The 16211-nt window shown below is 39.3% G+C and overlaps 1 protein-coding gene across 1 annotated transcript in view; it reads right to left on the bottom strand.

Moving 5' to 3' along the window:
- LOC306769168 (NACHT and WD repeat domain-containing protein 2-like) overlaps positions 1-16211 on the bottom strand; it is a gene marked incomplete at both ends in the record, with an annotated part of 69107 nt that overhangs the window by 18403 nt on the left and 34493 nt on the right. The window contains 2 exons of the mRNA XM_079257733.1: positions 561-711; positions 5895-6098. Coding sequence (XP_079113859.1) covers positions 561-711; positions 5895-6098 — 355 coding nt within the window. The remainder of the gene's footprint in view (positions 1-560; positions 712-5894; positions 6099-16211) is intronic.

Genomic DNA, 16211 nt, shown 5'->3' with positions numbered 1-16211 from the left:
ACTTTGAATCGTCTTGTACATGAAAGGTGCTATACAAATAAACTTGCCTTGCCTTCTAGAGTGACTTCGAAAAAACCAAGACGGCGCTTCATTTTTGTCATCTATTTACCTAAAAAATAAAAGTCTAAACAACAGGTTTAGAGAAAATATGGCCTTTGCAGTGAGTTTTTTTTTCTTCCACCAGGCAAAATGATCAATCCTTCAGTGTATTAATGACCATGGAGCCTGATTCTTGGAGCAACTATGATTTTTAAAAAATGGCTTTTATTGCAAATTATTTTTAAAAAAAAAGAAATTCAGATTACAAAATGTCAGTAAAAAGGTCAACTAATGCTAATTATTATTGGTCATCTTCAAATAATTCCAATCCAGCCAATACATTGCGTTTTAGTTTAAAAATTATACAATGATTGAAAAATAAACCCAAAACAAATGGATAACTATAAAGACAGAGGTTAAGTTTGGTCCTGCAGACAACAAATCATGCTCCCACTTGAAAAGAAGCCACAAAACATATGACAGAACAAGATGAAAAGGGAAGAAATAGACCTGAAACTTACCAGAGCAAAGGAATTTCTTGGCTTGAGCGCTCTTCATGGTTCCCTTTTCTTGAAGCTGCAGCACCGCCGTTCGGAAGATCCTCTTGATCTCCTCCGACACATTCCTCCAGGCCTTGTCATTCTTGGTCTTTGCTGCACTGCTTGACTCCATCTAAACCGAACAGGGGCCAGAGAGAAGGCAGACTTTACACCCGTCGTGTAGTGAGGGAACGCTGTCATTCTCGCAGTAACGCTGGGAATATCCACGCCTCATTCCAGTCTATGCAGAATCTAACTGGTGTGAAGGATTAACGAAAGAAGGTCTCTTTTCAAAGAGCAATCAAAGGCAATCATGGGGATCTTTTTATCACTTGGGTGAAACTCAAGACTCAACACTTTAATCAAAGAAGTGAAAACAAAGGAAATGTTCTCACAAACTCAAAGCAAAGTTTTTTTGTTTTTTTTTTAACTTGCCTAGCATTTAAAACACGTTTACAGAGTTACAACGTTCTCCCTTAATTCACTATCAGCAACATTATAATAATGGTATTTTGGGGGACTATCAGAATAGTTGTACATACTTTAATGAGCAATGTACGTTACGCCAATCGGAGGTCACTAAAATTAATGTTGCTTCGGTGTGTAACTTTGCCAAGAGCATGTCGGACTCCGTAGTTTTCTCTGGTCCCTTGCCAAATTTAATCAGCGATGACATGTTTAGCCGCATGTCATCCTTCAACCGCTGGTTGTCTAGGTGGTGTCCCGATAACAACGTGGGTTTTATAGATAATTGGAGCGCTTTTTGGGGAAAGCCTGGTCTTATTAGGAGAGATGGCATCCATCCCACGTTGGATGGAGCCACTCTCTTATCTAGCAATATGGACTCTTTTATTAGTCAGCTAAATTGACAACTCAGGGTTGGGACCAGGAGGCACAATTGTAGTCCTACACACTTTTCTGCAGCTTCCCACCTGCCGCCGCCCACCCAAAACCCCATTCCGACCTTATACAACTTCCCAGCAGTAAGAATTAAACAACACAAAAACACTTCTGGGGTTAATCGTAAAACCTCATAAAAATAAAAACATTGGATCTAATAAAATCTGAAAATAAGACAATAAAGTGTGGCCTACTGAATATTAGATCCCTCCCAAATAAGTCTTTATTAGTCAATGACTTGATAGGTGATCACCACATTGATTTATTCTGTCTTACAGAAACCTGGTTACAGCAAGAGGATTATGTTAGTATTAATGAAGCTACGCCAGCTAACTATTTAAACTTTCACATTCCTAGCACTGCAGGCAGAGGAGGAGGGGTTGTAGCTATTTTTAAGTCAGAATTTTTAATTAATCCTAAGCACAAAACTAACTATAAATCCTTTGAATTCCTGACATTAAATTTATCTCATCCAAAATGGAATTGAGAGAAACTGCTCCTTTTAGCATTAGTGTATCGCCCACCTGGACCTTACTCCGAGTTTCTGACCGAATTCTCTGATCTCTTGTCTGAGTTAGTGCTGACTACTGATAAGGGCATTGTACTAGGTGATTTTAATTTTCATGTTGACGATGAAAATGATAGTTTAAACATTTCCTTTAGCTCTATTCTAAACTCAATTGAGTTTTCACAAAATGTCAATGGTGCCACTCACTCTCATGGTCATACTCTTCATCTTGTTCTAACATATGGTATTGAGACTGATAAGCTCAAAGTATTTCCTCAAAACCTGGTATTGTCTGATCGCTTCTTATTAACCTTTGAATTCACTTTATTTGATTACTCACTGACCAAAAATAAATTCTACTATAGTAGATGTTTATCAGACAATAATATTACAAAATTTAAACAATCAATTGAATCAATTTTTTCACATCTACCATGTGTTAGCATGACTGAGAGTCCCCCTTTAAGCCTTACTCCTGCTCAGATTGATCAACATGCTGATACTATAACAGCTTCAATGCGTACAACCTTGGATAATGTTGCTCCCCTAAAGAAGAAGAAATTAGGTAAGATTATGAAGGCTCCCTGGTTTAATTCCCAGCTTCGAGCTCTAAAACAGGCATCAAGGCATTTGGAAAACAGATGGCGTTCATCAGGACTAGAGGAGTCTTACTTAACCTGGAAAGAAAGTTTAATCGTATACAAAAAAGCCTTACGTACGGCAAGAACAGCTTATTATTCATCATTGATAGAGGAAAACAAAAACAACCCTCGGTTTCTTTTCAGCACTGTAGCTAGGCTTACTAGGAGCCGGAGCGCTGTGGAGCCATGTATTCCTTTCTCACTTAGCTGTGATGATTTCATGTATTTTTTCAGGAATAAAATTGACACTATTAGAGATCAAATTCACAATACTCTTCCTTCTACCTATAATGTTGAGCCTGTTGTGGTCTCCGAAGCATCCTTAGAACTAGGATCTGACTTGTGTCTAAACAGTTTCTGTCCTGTCCAACCCTCTGAATTAACTAAAATAATAGCTTCATCTAAACCATCCACCTGTATCTTTGACCCTCTCCCAACGAGCCTCTTTAAGGACATTTTCCCTTTAATTAATACATCACTACTAAATCTTATCAATATGTCTTTAGTGACAGGATATGTACCACAATCATTTAAAACTGCTGTAATCAAGCCTTTACTTAAAAAGCAATCTCTGGATCCAGAGGTGATAGCAAATTATAGACCTATATCTAACCCCCCGTTTATGTCCAAAATTCTGGAGAAAATAGTTTCCGCTCAGCTACATGCCCACCTGAGCAGAAATAATTTATGCGAGGAGTTTCAGTCAGGATTTAGAGCTCATCATAGCACTGAGACAGCATTGGTGAAAGTTACTAATGACCTTCTTATGGCCTCAGACAAAGGACTTGTGTCCGTACTTATCTTGCTTGATCTTAGTGCTGCATTTGATACAGTCGATCATAACATTCTGTTACAAAGACTAGAACAGGTGATTGGAATTACAGGTACAGCGTTAAGCTGGTTTAAATCATATTTATCTGATAGACTTCAGTTCGTTCATGTAAATGACAAGTCCTCCTCCCAAACTACAGTAAGTCATGGAGTTCCTCAAGGTTCTGTACTTGGACCAATACTCTTCACGCTATATATATGCTCCCTTTAGGCAAAATTATTAGACAGCATGGAATAAACTTTCATTGTTATGCAGATGATACTCAACTATACTTATCCTTTAAACCAGATGAAACAAATCAGCCCAATAGGCTACAAAATTGTCTCATAGACATAAAGACTTGGATGTCTAGAAATTTTCTCCTCTTAAAGTCAGATAAGACTGAAGTAATTCTCGTTGGATCTGAAAAACTCAGAGCTAAATTTTCCAGTTTTGTAATGAACCTGGATGGCATTACTTTAGCTTCCAGTGCTACAGTGAGAAACCTTGGAGTAATATTTGACCCTGACCTGTCCTTTGGTCCACATATTAAGCAGGTTACTAAAACAGCCTTCTTTCATTTACGTAATATAGCCAAAATTAGGGACATTCTGTCTCAGAGTGATGCAGAAAAACTGGTTCACGCTTTTGTTACTTCGAGACTAGATTACTGTAACTCTCTATTACTGGGCTGTCCTAAATATGCCCTGAAAACCCTTCAGCTGATCCAGAATTCTGCAGCCAGAGTCCTGACCAGAACCAGCAGGAGAGATCATATTTCTCCAGTTTTAGCCTCTCTTCATTGGCTGCCTGTTGAATCTAGAATAGAATTTAAAATCCTTCTCCTTACATATAAAGCCCTCCATAACCAGGCACCACTATATATCAAAGACCTCATTGTTCCTTATATACCAAGCAGAGTACTTCGTTCGCAGACTGCAGGCTTACTTGTGGTTCCTAGAGTCTCAAAGAGCCGAGCAGGAGGCAGAGCCTTTAGTTATCAGGCCCCTCTCTTATGGAATAAGCTCCCAGTTAGTGTTAGGGAAGCAGACACCCTCCCCACCTTTAAGACTAGGCTGAAGACTTATCTTTTTGATAAGTCCTATAGCTAGGGATGGTTAGCATCCCTTAGTTATGCTGCTATAGGTTTAGACTGCTGAGGGACATTTCCTGATACACTGAGCTTCTTTCTTTTTCTCTTTATCTCTTTCTTTTACCCCCCCCATAACAGTGTTGCATCATTAACATGTATGTCTCCTGTCTCAGCAGGTCTCCCTGGCCGGGAGTAGCAGTTCCTGTTGTCTGTTGTCTTTCTGTCCTCCTCCCCCCACACAGCAGAGGCAGATGGCTGCCTGTCCTTGAGCCGGGTTCTGCCGGAGGTTTCCTTCCTGTTAAAAGGGAGTTTTTTCCTTCCCACTGTTGCCAGTGTGCTTGCTCAGGATGGGAGATTGAGTTGGACTCAACTCAATCTGTTGGTTTCCTTATATAGGCTATTATGAATTGGCCTTCATTATGTTTTCTTCTCTGTCTGTAAAGCGTCTTGAGATGGCATTGCCGTGATTTGACGCTATATAAATAAAGTTGAAAGTTGAAGTTGAAAATATAAAAATGGGCGAAAAGAAGAGCTAAGAGGGAGGCTGCCCTTTGTGACCCCATTTGTTTGTCTCTCGGGTAGAAACTCATCGGAGCACTTCCGTTGTAAGATTGAGTATGCAGCGTTTTCTTGTTGCAGCTGTTTTTGTTTATGCAGAACTTTTCTGTATTTCCAGCACTTTTTTCTTTTTTTTTTTTTTTTTTTTTTTGCATTATGATTTTGGATTTGCAGCGCTCTTTTATACATGCAGCATTTCCTGCTTGCATTTCTATTTCTATATGCTGTTGTGTTTCTACATGAAACGCGTTTGCACCCGTCGGCCATAATTATGCCAAATATAAAGATGAAATTACTTCTAAACGGAGGAGTTATGAAAATTAAAAAAAAAAAAATCCCCCACAGTTCTCATGAAGACCTGACATATTAAACCTAAATGTTTTTTGTTCCAGGCAGTAAACATGTTTATTGCTGAGGTGAACACAGAACTCTATGGGGATTTGCTCAGTTTTGAAGCCCCTAGTGGATAAAGGGTGAACTGCAAATTTAACCACTTCCACATAGGCTTCACTTTTTACCGCCGGAGACTATTGCTTGGTTTTAAGGAAGTTCACGACAATCCTACAACTGCCTATTACAGTTCTGTCCACTGCATTGCATCCAGTCTGAGGCTAAAAACAAAGCTTTTCATGCAACTCTGTGGAAACAACATCTACTTTACCTTTGGTGACATTTCTGACAATTTACATGCAAAGAGAAACCCACATAATGACTTCTTTAAATCCTGCATTCAGTGTTGTGTGGATCTGCCATAACGTTGCTGGCTGTTATATCAGTGTCGCCCATAAAGATAAGCTGGACTTACTGAGTTCTGGTAGTTCTTAAGCATTTGGGCTTTGGGTTTGAGGTAGTATGCGGGTGGCACAGAGTTTTCATCCCTGCAGTACCACTCCTCCAAGATGTGGGTGTCCAACCCCGCCTCCACGGCTGCATCCAAGATCATCTCAAACTCGGCTGATTCCACCTCCCCGGGAACGCGGATGCTGCCATATTTTTCTCCCACCAGTCCCTGAGGACGGATGGAAGGAAAGAGAGACAAAGGATACTGAAGGTGAGAATGAGAGACATGAAATGTGGCTCTTTGTAATCTTTCAAAACCTTTTTAGAGCACTATTTTGTGGATTATTGGTGTTGAGTGAATAGTAGAGTCAATGATGCACCCAGCATGACTTATTTCAGGCAATTTCAGAGTCACAGGCTCCAGTGTGGAGCGGTTGGGAATCAAGAATGAAGCTGCAAACTGGAGCCCCACCCCCCTCCCATCTCTGTGTATGCTGTGGTGCACACCAACAGCTTGATCTTGGATGGAAACTGCTTCACATGACAGCCACATATGTACCTTTTTATAGCTTAAAACAGGAAAAGCTGCACCTCTCTTCCCATTTATTATAGAGTGGTAAAGGTAACATGTGCAAGAGGGAAAGTCTGTGGTTGTTCATCTGTTTATCTCAGCATTCCTCACTTAAATATAACAACATACGGGCATGTAAAACACCTACTTAACAAACTGCTTGGTTATAGAGAAATGTAGAGCAAAAGCAAAACAAAGACATTGTTAGGACTTCATCATACTCATTAAACTTAGCTTGTTGAAATAATTACAAGAGTCAAGTGTGAGATCCAAAAGTATGATGCCTTATGAAAGGATGAATCTCAGTAGCTTAAACTAGTAATATACAATGATTGAGAATATTCATCAGGGGTGTGTTTTGCATTTTATATACAAGTTAAAGTAAAGTTAAAGTTTCCATTAACATAAACAATGAAGGTAGGAATAACATAATGTGATTTTTTAAATATTTCATATCTTGTAATAACTTTTACTGCAAAACTGATGCATTTTTAAAACAAATGAACAAATCAAGTTAAAACTTTCTGGCTGCAAAAAGCAAAAGTTTGTAGATGGACTAAAATATTAACAATCAGGCTCAGAACACTGGTTCCCAAACCAGTTCCCAAACATATGTATACATATATACATATATATATATATATATATGTATATGTATATATATATATATATATATATATATATATATACATATATATTTTAGTCCATCCACAAACTTTTGCTTTTTGCAGCCAGAAAGTTTTAACTTGATTTGTTCATTTGTTTTAAAAATGCATCAGTTTTGCTTCAACATTCATTTGCAAACTTCTTGATGCTGAACTTTGTGGTGAGGATAAAGGAACAGGTTTCTTCTAAAATACGAATTTACAGATGATTTTGCATAGTAGAGCAATGAAACCCTTTCTAGGTGGATTTTTAACTGCATGAACTTAGGGAATGGCTGCGTTAAAACACTGCGCCATCTGCATACAGAAGTTCCATTAACTTTCCAAGTTCAACTAGAACAGATTTAGCCTCTGAAGTAAGATGGAAAAGTTCAGTAAAAACAAATGTGAATATAGTTTTGGCGCATCAAGGCTGAAGAAAATCCCATGGAAAATCCCATGCTCTGTAGGTGGGCATCTGAGCCTGCCTCAACAGGAAGTTCTGAATCTGCTGTTGCAGGTGGTGAGCGACTGGAAAAAAAGCAAGATGAATGAAAAACTGACTGGAAGAATGAGAACATGTGGGAATCAGTAGGATGGAGGAGAGTCTGGACCAGGAGAGGAGATCAGAGAGGGCCAGACTGAGTTTTGTGGCTGAACCATAGTCTGTTTTCAGCTCCAGGCAGCTGACTACAGGAGCTCATGGCTGCTGAGGGATGGGGTAAAGACTGAGGAGTCAGAGTATTTATAACTGACATTTCCATCACCTGGCTACAATTACAGTAAACGAGCAAAACTCCCTATGAAGCTAATTAAGGTGTTTAAAAGGGCAAAATGTACGTAAGGGGGTGAGGGCAGGATTATGCAGACCAACCAGACTGTCTGAAATGTTCTGACTGGCATGGCTATAAATCCAGGGCCAGTGTAACATCTTGCCTGCCTGAACCAAGACAGAATATCCACAAAATGAGCTGTAACAGTGACACACTGTCACAGCAGATGTGGGAGAAGATAAGCTCAAACATAAGAGTTCCTCTCATTTACTGGTAGTTTAATCTTTTAGTTATACCAGTCGGATCTATGCATGCTGCTTAAATCGCTACATGATGCGGAATTCACAATCAGGTTCGCATTGTCTGATGTTTTAATAAAGATTACTAGCATTTATAGATTCCTATTAATGAAATCTGTACAAATTCCATTTCTAATACTGTTAAAAAAATGCCGGAAAATGTTGGAAACTCATGCAGTGAACATTTAAAAACACCATTCTTAAACTATATGAGGTATATTAAGACTTTGGTTTGCTGGGAAAAAGAGAAAAACACTTTGATCTGTTGTTTATTTTGGGGTCAAAGTTCACAGATCACAGTTTAAAGACACACTACAGAACTCTTGCCATTTTTTCCCGTCACGCGGCTCCTATCAATGGCTAATTCAGCATCTGTCTTGCATCCAGCCAGCAAAAGACGATCTTATAATGACTAATGCTTTGTTCCTTTCTCTTTTTTAATCTTCTTGCATTTCTTTGCTGAATAAGCAACGTTGCATGTTCAAAACAGCCATTTCCTTATTATTCTGTGAAGTGAAACTCTGCTGCAACGTCATGTAGCATCCCGGATTTAACAGTTGTACATTGCAGTTTCTCAGCGTCGGGACGCTGCTGGGCAGCAGCAGCTCTAGAAATACACATCATAGATGTCATTGTGTCATTGAACAAGCCCTCGATGCAGAGTTTTGAGGTAAAAAAAAGTGACGTAACGCGTCTTTAAAATGGAACCATTCCTAAAAGGTTTATAGCACCTTTACTATATTTACATAGACTGGCCTCATTCAGATCATTTACATGCTACTCCTGACCGAAAGCAGCAGAAACAAGCGAGACTTTCTCTCTCCTTTTCCTCTGTATTTTTGTAAACATAACAGATTTGTTCTGCTGCTACATGGCATGCGTTTAAATGACACACTGTTATGTAAAATGCATAAACTTGGCCGAATTTCCTAATTCTGTGAAATCAGCGGCATTAACAAAATTGAGCAGATTTGCCTTTTCTACAGAGCAGATGGGACTGTTTTTAAAGAAAAGCCACAGAACGCATTAAAAGGTTTGCATGCGGATTCGTAGGAAGACTGTGAAATCTGATTTATGTGGGCTTCTGTGCTTTAAGTTAAGGTTGTTATCAGCACAATTGCTACTTTTATCATCGCGTTTTACACACATAACAACGCTCCCCTGCAGTCTTTATATGCAGAAACAACACTCTACACAGAATGCCGCTATCAACCACGAGCTCAAGTCATTCTTCCTCGTCTATGAAGATGTCGCTGAGTGACAGAAGATTCAATATAACTGGAAATAATCAGGGCCTTTTGCTGGCGTCCTGTTGGATGTTCTCTATCAGTCATATTTGAGGACAAGAAAAGGGGGGGCGGGGGGCTCCTCCATGACATGACCAGCTGATCTCCACTCCATGTGTCATAGCTCACATGCACCTACAGCATCGCCTCTGGGATGAGACGCAGAGCGTGCGAGGAACAAACCGAATAACTGTGAGCTCCGATGAGCAGGAAAACGACGGCGTGCCCTCGGCAATGACGCTTCAAAGCCGCTCTGTGTTGGAGTCCTCCTTCCTTTGGCAATCGCAGTGGGAACAGATGCAGAGAACAAGCAGAGTCAGATGATGGCATGTGGCGTGGTCTGTCGGACGGCTTACTCTAAAAAACCCCACTAGTGCCTTTCGGTAGATTTTTATTTGTGTTTGTACATTTTCACGTCCTTTCTGTACACATCTCCGAAGGTTAATGCCGACGATGAAGAAAAAATCTGTACATGTGCTTTAGATAAGGAAGAGAAGGAGTCACAGGCAAGATTTGTGACAATTCTTTTGATTTAAACTGCATCATATTTGCATGATAAAAACTTAAAGCAGCGGCCGAGATGTTTGACTCTTGCTCCAAATAGAAAAGGTAAGAACCAAACTAAGGACAAACCATATAAAAATTACACAAGATAATGCAAATTTGAACCCTTGTGCGACTTGAACAGTCTATGTATACAGAAAAGTAGAGGCCTAGTAAGAAAAATAGACACTAATTTCAGAGCTAAACCAGAGCAAAGCACTTAAAAGAGAGACACATCACAAGTAAATGAAGAGAGAAGGTTGGGATTCCCCCTGTGTGTAGCTCCCCAAGCACTCTTTCTGACAAAATAAAGAGTGTAAAAGGTAAGTAGGGCAGGCTGCTCGCTGACTCCAGGTGCGGTTGACAGAGGAGGTCACATTTAGACTCCAGCCAAAAATGGTTCAAGTAACAGATGACTCTGATCTCTAACATTACAATGTTCAGTTTTGTGGCTGAATCTAATAATGATCCTGAGGTCTCACTGGAATAAATGTTTGCCACAAAAGTTCTTTCCCTCATGAAAAATGCTGAAGTGATGGTTTGGAACTAAGTTAATGCAACAAATGGATTTCATTTATTTCTTTTCTACTGGTAACATATGGGCTCGTCGACTTATGGGAGCATGGTTCTACAGACTGAAAGCTACCATGTCATGAGATGCTGAAATGGCCTACGCAAAAACATTTTATATCAAATATTAGTTTGTAATGATCAGGAAATGCAGGTGCAGTATTGATTTTGAATAAGCATTCTAGAGAATAACGCACACTGTCGTGAATGTTTACAACAAACATTGATAATGAACATAACCTTAGTTTTCAAGAAATGCCTGATTAAAATATGACAAAAATCAACAGTTTTCCAAACAAACAAGGTTGGGTTTGGGCTACATGATCGGTAAAGCAGAGGATACTTCTGGTACCTCAGCTTTACCGACAGGAAGAGACAACTTTAATGTTCCTTTCATTTGACCTCTGAGGAAACAAAGGTGAAGTGAAAGTGAAAGGAAAGCCAAGAGCTGTTGTCATGAAATACAGTTTAACAGAGTCTCTCTTTGGGCACTTAAAGAACATTTTGTACTGGTGATCGAGTAAATAAAGGGAAAATAGCTTTGATTAATGGAATACAGCTTTAGAAAAAAGTAAGAAACCCCTCATATTTCGTTTTGAATCAGCATGTTTGAGTATGACTACCACGACCCTTAAGTGGAACAGCATAGATGGATGGATGGATAGATTGATGAGTATTACTATCAAAAGGCCCATCTCATCCTGCTTCATGAAGACAACAAAGCTCCAGTTTGACAGGACGTGAAAACAACTGAAAGGGTTGACTGTAGACCATAGACTGTATATGAAGAGATGGATGTAGCCTCTGTGACGTCACCCATAGGTTTCTTAGTTGCTGAATTGAAGCTCGGAGGGCAGTTCCTACCATCGCCATCTTGGCAGAGGCATGCGTGTCATCTCGTCCGGAAAATACAAATATGGACAAAGAGGTGGAGCTGAGAGGGGGGCTGTGAGCATCATGGTGGATGATTGACATTGAGCAAACTCCGAGCTTTTTGTAGCTAAGAGCTAACTGAGCTAACCCGGAGATAATAGGAGCTAACCAGCTAACAGAGGTAAGCGGGCTAAAGCTAAGTCACGTGTTAACCGGCTAAAAACCGCGGTTGTTCTACGTTTTTCTGACTTGAAGCGTGAGATCGGGTACCTGTCAATCAAAAGGACACGCCCCTAAATATGCCGAACTTCAAGATTAAATTACTTTAAAATGGGCAAAAAATTCACTCCCCCCACAGTTGTCATGAAGGTAAACCTGACCTATAAACCGAAAATGGATTTGTGAACCAGGCTGTAAACATGTTTATTTCTGCCGTGAAGTTGGTCTTTTTAACATGGGAGTCTATGGGGATTTGCTCTGTTTTGGGGCCAGCCCCTAGTGGATGAAGGGGTAACTGCAGTTTTATACACTTCCTCATAGGCTTCACTTTAACCGCTGAAGGCTTCGTCTATCTTTCATTTTGTCTATGCTGTAGACTCATCACTTAAGAACCAAAGGCTGACATTAAGTGACCTTCAAACAAAGAGGCAAACTGAGACTGGGGTGAAGTTCACGGCAAGAACAGTTGGAAACTGGCTCCTAGTTTTGCATGACTGGAGTCATGCAAAACTCCAGCAAGGTTGGAATCAGGCAGATGTGTCTCTGTGAAGGACACATTAATAAAGCCACATCCAATATTATCCAAGAAAAACATTTTCTTGGATCTCCAGATCTGAACCCTGCTCAAAACTTCTGGAAGACATCAAAGCAAAGATAAATGATCAGAAACCATCAAGCAAAGCTGAGCCGAAATATTAGTAGAAAGTTACCCAACAGCTTATTTAATCACTATATCTACCCTAGCTGTAATTTCCATTATAAAATGATTCAATGCAACGTGTAAATGACAAATCACTTTGTTTTCTGAATAATTCTCCCACAGCAGTACCATACGCAGTGCTTTGGCATATGGAGAAATCCACCGCACACACCAGTTTTCCACATGGACGGTCTTCCGGGCCGTGAACATCTTGAACCTGCCATCTTGTACTTTATATAACATGAAGCTATTTTCGCTAAAACAGCCCACAAACAAATTAGACGTGAGCGTTTAGATGCACTTTTGATCTCCTGAAAACCTTTCGCACCCTGGGCTGCTGTGCAGGTCACCTCATGTGCCTGACTCACACTGCTGCAGTGATGTGTCAGTCGAAGGATGGAAGCACTGGGCTAAGCTAGAGAGACGTAGCATATAGAGGAAACATTCCCCCTCCATGCTGCTGACAAACCTCTGCCAGCTTGCCTTGTGGTGTTACAGCAGGATGAATGAAGTGGGTGACTGGCTGTGTGTGTGTGCGAGAGTATGAGTGTTTGTGAGGATGAGGATAAAAGCTGAAACTAGTGTTTTCTATCAAAATGACAGAATAAGACATTAGGACAAGAACACAGACACCAAAGTGGATGCACAAGTGAGCATGTTCTCACCTGTCCACCCAGCTGCGTAATCTCTAGGTACCTACTTGACTTATAAAAGGCAAATTGTAAAAATAATGTGTAGATATTTGCTGGGCGGCTTCAACGCCGCTGTCTTAGCCAGAGAGCAGGCTGGAATGAGGCCATCTTAAGTGGATTACCGCCTGGCAGCTGACATGCCAGAGCTTCAGTCTTTTGTGTGTTGCAGAATGTGTTCACTATGCTTGGGTCTGCCTTTTGAGATGGGATTGCTTTGTTTTTATTACTCTTCAGGTGCTGCAGGTACAAAAAAGATAGGAGAAAAAAGATAATATTAAAATTAAACAAAAACAAAACCATGAAAATCCAGTGTAAGCCGCAGAGCTCTTCATCCCTCCCTCCTACCTTCTTGGGTTTTTCATCCTTGGAAAGGGGTTTTATACTCTAACTAAGTGCACTTTATCTGATGAGCCAGTCGGGAACGGCAGCTAAGGTATTGTGCACAGCTCCAGTATGAATTAACAAATCAATCACTCACATGGCCAATTAATCAATGAACACACAGTCAGCTGTGTGGGTGTTTGCTGCATAAGCTTTTGGCGCGGCATAAGCAGGAGTGTCCTTTAAAACCAGATGATCAAAGAAATATTTAATTGTCAGTGACACATATTACCAGTTACTGTTCAATTTCACTTGATACCGAATGCACACAAGAGATGCGTTTCTATTACATCTAGAATTGCGCAAAAACTAAATATCGCGATAAAAAAAAAATGCTAATGGAAACACGTACATTTAAGCAAAAAACTCAAATATCAATAAAAAGTTTTTACGCTCTCATGAGGTGGTTTTTCAGATGTTTGGATATAGAAATATATAGCAAAAGTGTAATGGAGACACTTTTTTCGCATTTACGTGTCCCCGAACGTGCCGGTGTCATGACCAGTTCATTTCCGGTAAAGATGGCGCAGTGTGGAACAAACAACAGCAAATTTCACAATTTTAGAAAAGAAAATGAGGGAGAAAAGCTTAGAAAATCCATATCAAATTCTCCGCAGCAAGTAAAAACCCCAAAATAACGGTATGTGCCTACTTCGCATAAACCACAATTTTTGTAAAATCTCGCGAGAGTAATGAGATTTTATGAGACTTGAGACTAATGCGCTAAACACTGTTCAATGGAAACACCCACGAATTACAATTGTTCTTTGTCGAAACTTACAAGTATCACTTTTATTTTGCAAAGAAATGTAATAGAAACGCAGCTTATGTCTCATTATCATAAAAAATACTGTAATTGTTATAGTGTATAACTGTTTTTTGCAATAAGTATTCCAGAAATTAAAGTCATGGATTGATCTTATTTGTTTGTGTTGCTTCTGAAAGAAAAAGAGGAGGTTTTATCTTACAGTCAAAAAAATTACATAAACACACAAAAAAGCTAGTTTCAACTGACGCTGCTGAGACACACACATCCCTCTGAGCATTAGAGCTATATCATGGTGAGAAATAGATTAAAGTCACTTAAGTGAGACACATAGCTCCCCTGGTTAAAGTCTTTCTTCATTATGATAAACAGACACTGAGGTATAGTCTTTCAAAGCTACATCCCAGCCAACACAAGCATGTGTGGTCTACATTATTCTGCGTTCTGTTTTAGCTTTAGCCCTGTGTCAAACACAAACTTTGGTTATGCACATGTACACTGGAGCCGAATAGGCATCTTATCTAGAACCCACTTGGGTCAATGACATGAGTGAACCAATGGTTGTGCATCCTGAAGAGGTCCTAGCTGGCACACCAGTAGGAAACTTGGTTTAATCCAGGGTTGATCCTGGCCATATTTTCAGAGAAAACACCGAAGAAGTCATAAAATGATTATTTTCCCACAATAATAACAACAATATGAAAGTTCTTAAACTCACAAATATGGTGTCTGTTTCTATGCCTGAGTAAATTACAATAAAAGAAAGAAGAAATGTAAAATTTTTATCTTTGCCTATGATGTAAACTTTGAAGACAAGCTAAAAATAAAAACCACTAATACTATTTTATTATTATTTTATATCAAGTGCATATCTGCCTGTACATCTTTAAAGCCCTCATAAAGGCTGATATGACTTATTTATTCATTTGTTCAAGGTTAAACAAATAATAAAAAGAATCACATGTAGGGTCCACCTTGCAGCCTGTGTCAGTCTGTATTTAACACACATGGGCAAATACCAGTCAGTCATCATGGAACCATACAGAAAATCCCACTAACATCACACAAGACAAATGTTCTCGTCTAAAACTTTTTTTTTTTTAAATAGATACAAGAAAGTGCTGATGAAGTAATTAAAGGAAAAGTTAACTTTCTCTACCGCAATCTTTTAATATGCACTTTTTGTTGAATTTATTTTGAGTTTGTGCTTAAAATCTGCATGTTTGTTGTCATACATTCATAGATTCAGCAAATTAAATTTTATTTACCATTTTAAGACAGAGCAAGAAGAGGTTTTTACCACTTCTCAGCAGCATGTTGAATGAAAACAGGAAAACACCAACAGAGTCTGTTAAAACCAGAGGACAAAAGAAATAAATTGTCAATATTTGTTTTATTAAGCGACTGACTAGTTTCACTAACAGAAGTTTGTAATCAATGTGTGGCAACTCAGTTAAAGCTTCACATTTCTGCACTTTATTTGGAACTACTTCCTAATCCCATCTCAGCACCATTACTTTTGTACAATCTGAGGTATAAACAGAAATGTCTTTATATTTAATAAATATGAGAAGCTAAAAAATTTCCTCGATTTGGATCGAGGCAGGTCATTAAGAGTGATGGTTGGTCTTGAAGCCACACCAGCTGAGAACCACTGATTAGCGGATATTACTGCATGTAAAAAGTTGAACAGCTTTTGCTGTTATATTTATATTTTATATAAATATTTTTCACTCACATTACTGTGTTACTTTAAAGCATTTACTGCCAAAGCCTGTTTACAGGAAGTAGCATGCAACTAATACTCCTGACACATGGACGGTCCTTTGTATATTGTTTGCAGAGGCATGTAGACACAGTGTCAACTAACATTTCAGATGAAGACGTGCACCCACTGGTCAGGGCTATCACATTAACACTTACATCATGTGAACTGAAAGTAGACGGCAGGTATAGACAAGCTGCAGTACCTTAACTATCCTCTTACATCTAGTAGTGAACTGGAAGAGCTGCGCATTGTTGGTA

Source organism: Telmatherina bonti (assembly GCF_933228915.1).
Source record: "Telmatherina bonti genome assembly, chromosome: 18".
Taxonomy (NCBI): domain Eukaryota; kingdom Metazoa; phylum Chordata; class Actinopteri; order Atheriniformes; family Telmatherinidae; genus Telmatherina; species Telmatherina bonti.
This window is presented reverse-complemented; position numbering and strand designations above follow the sequence as displayed.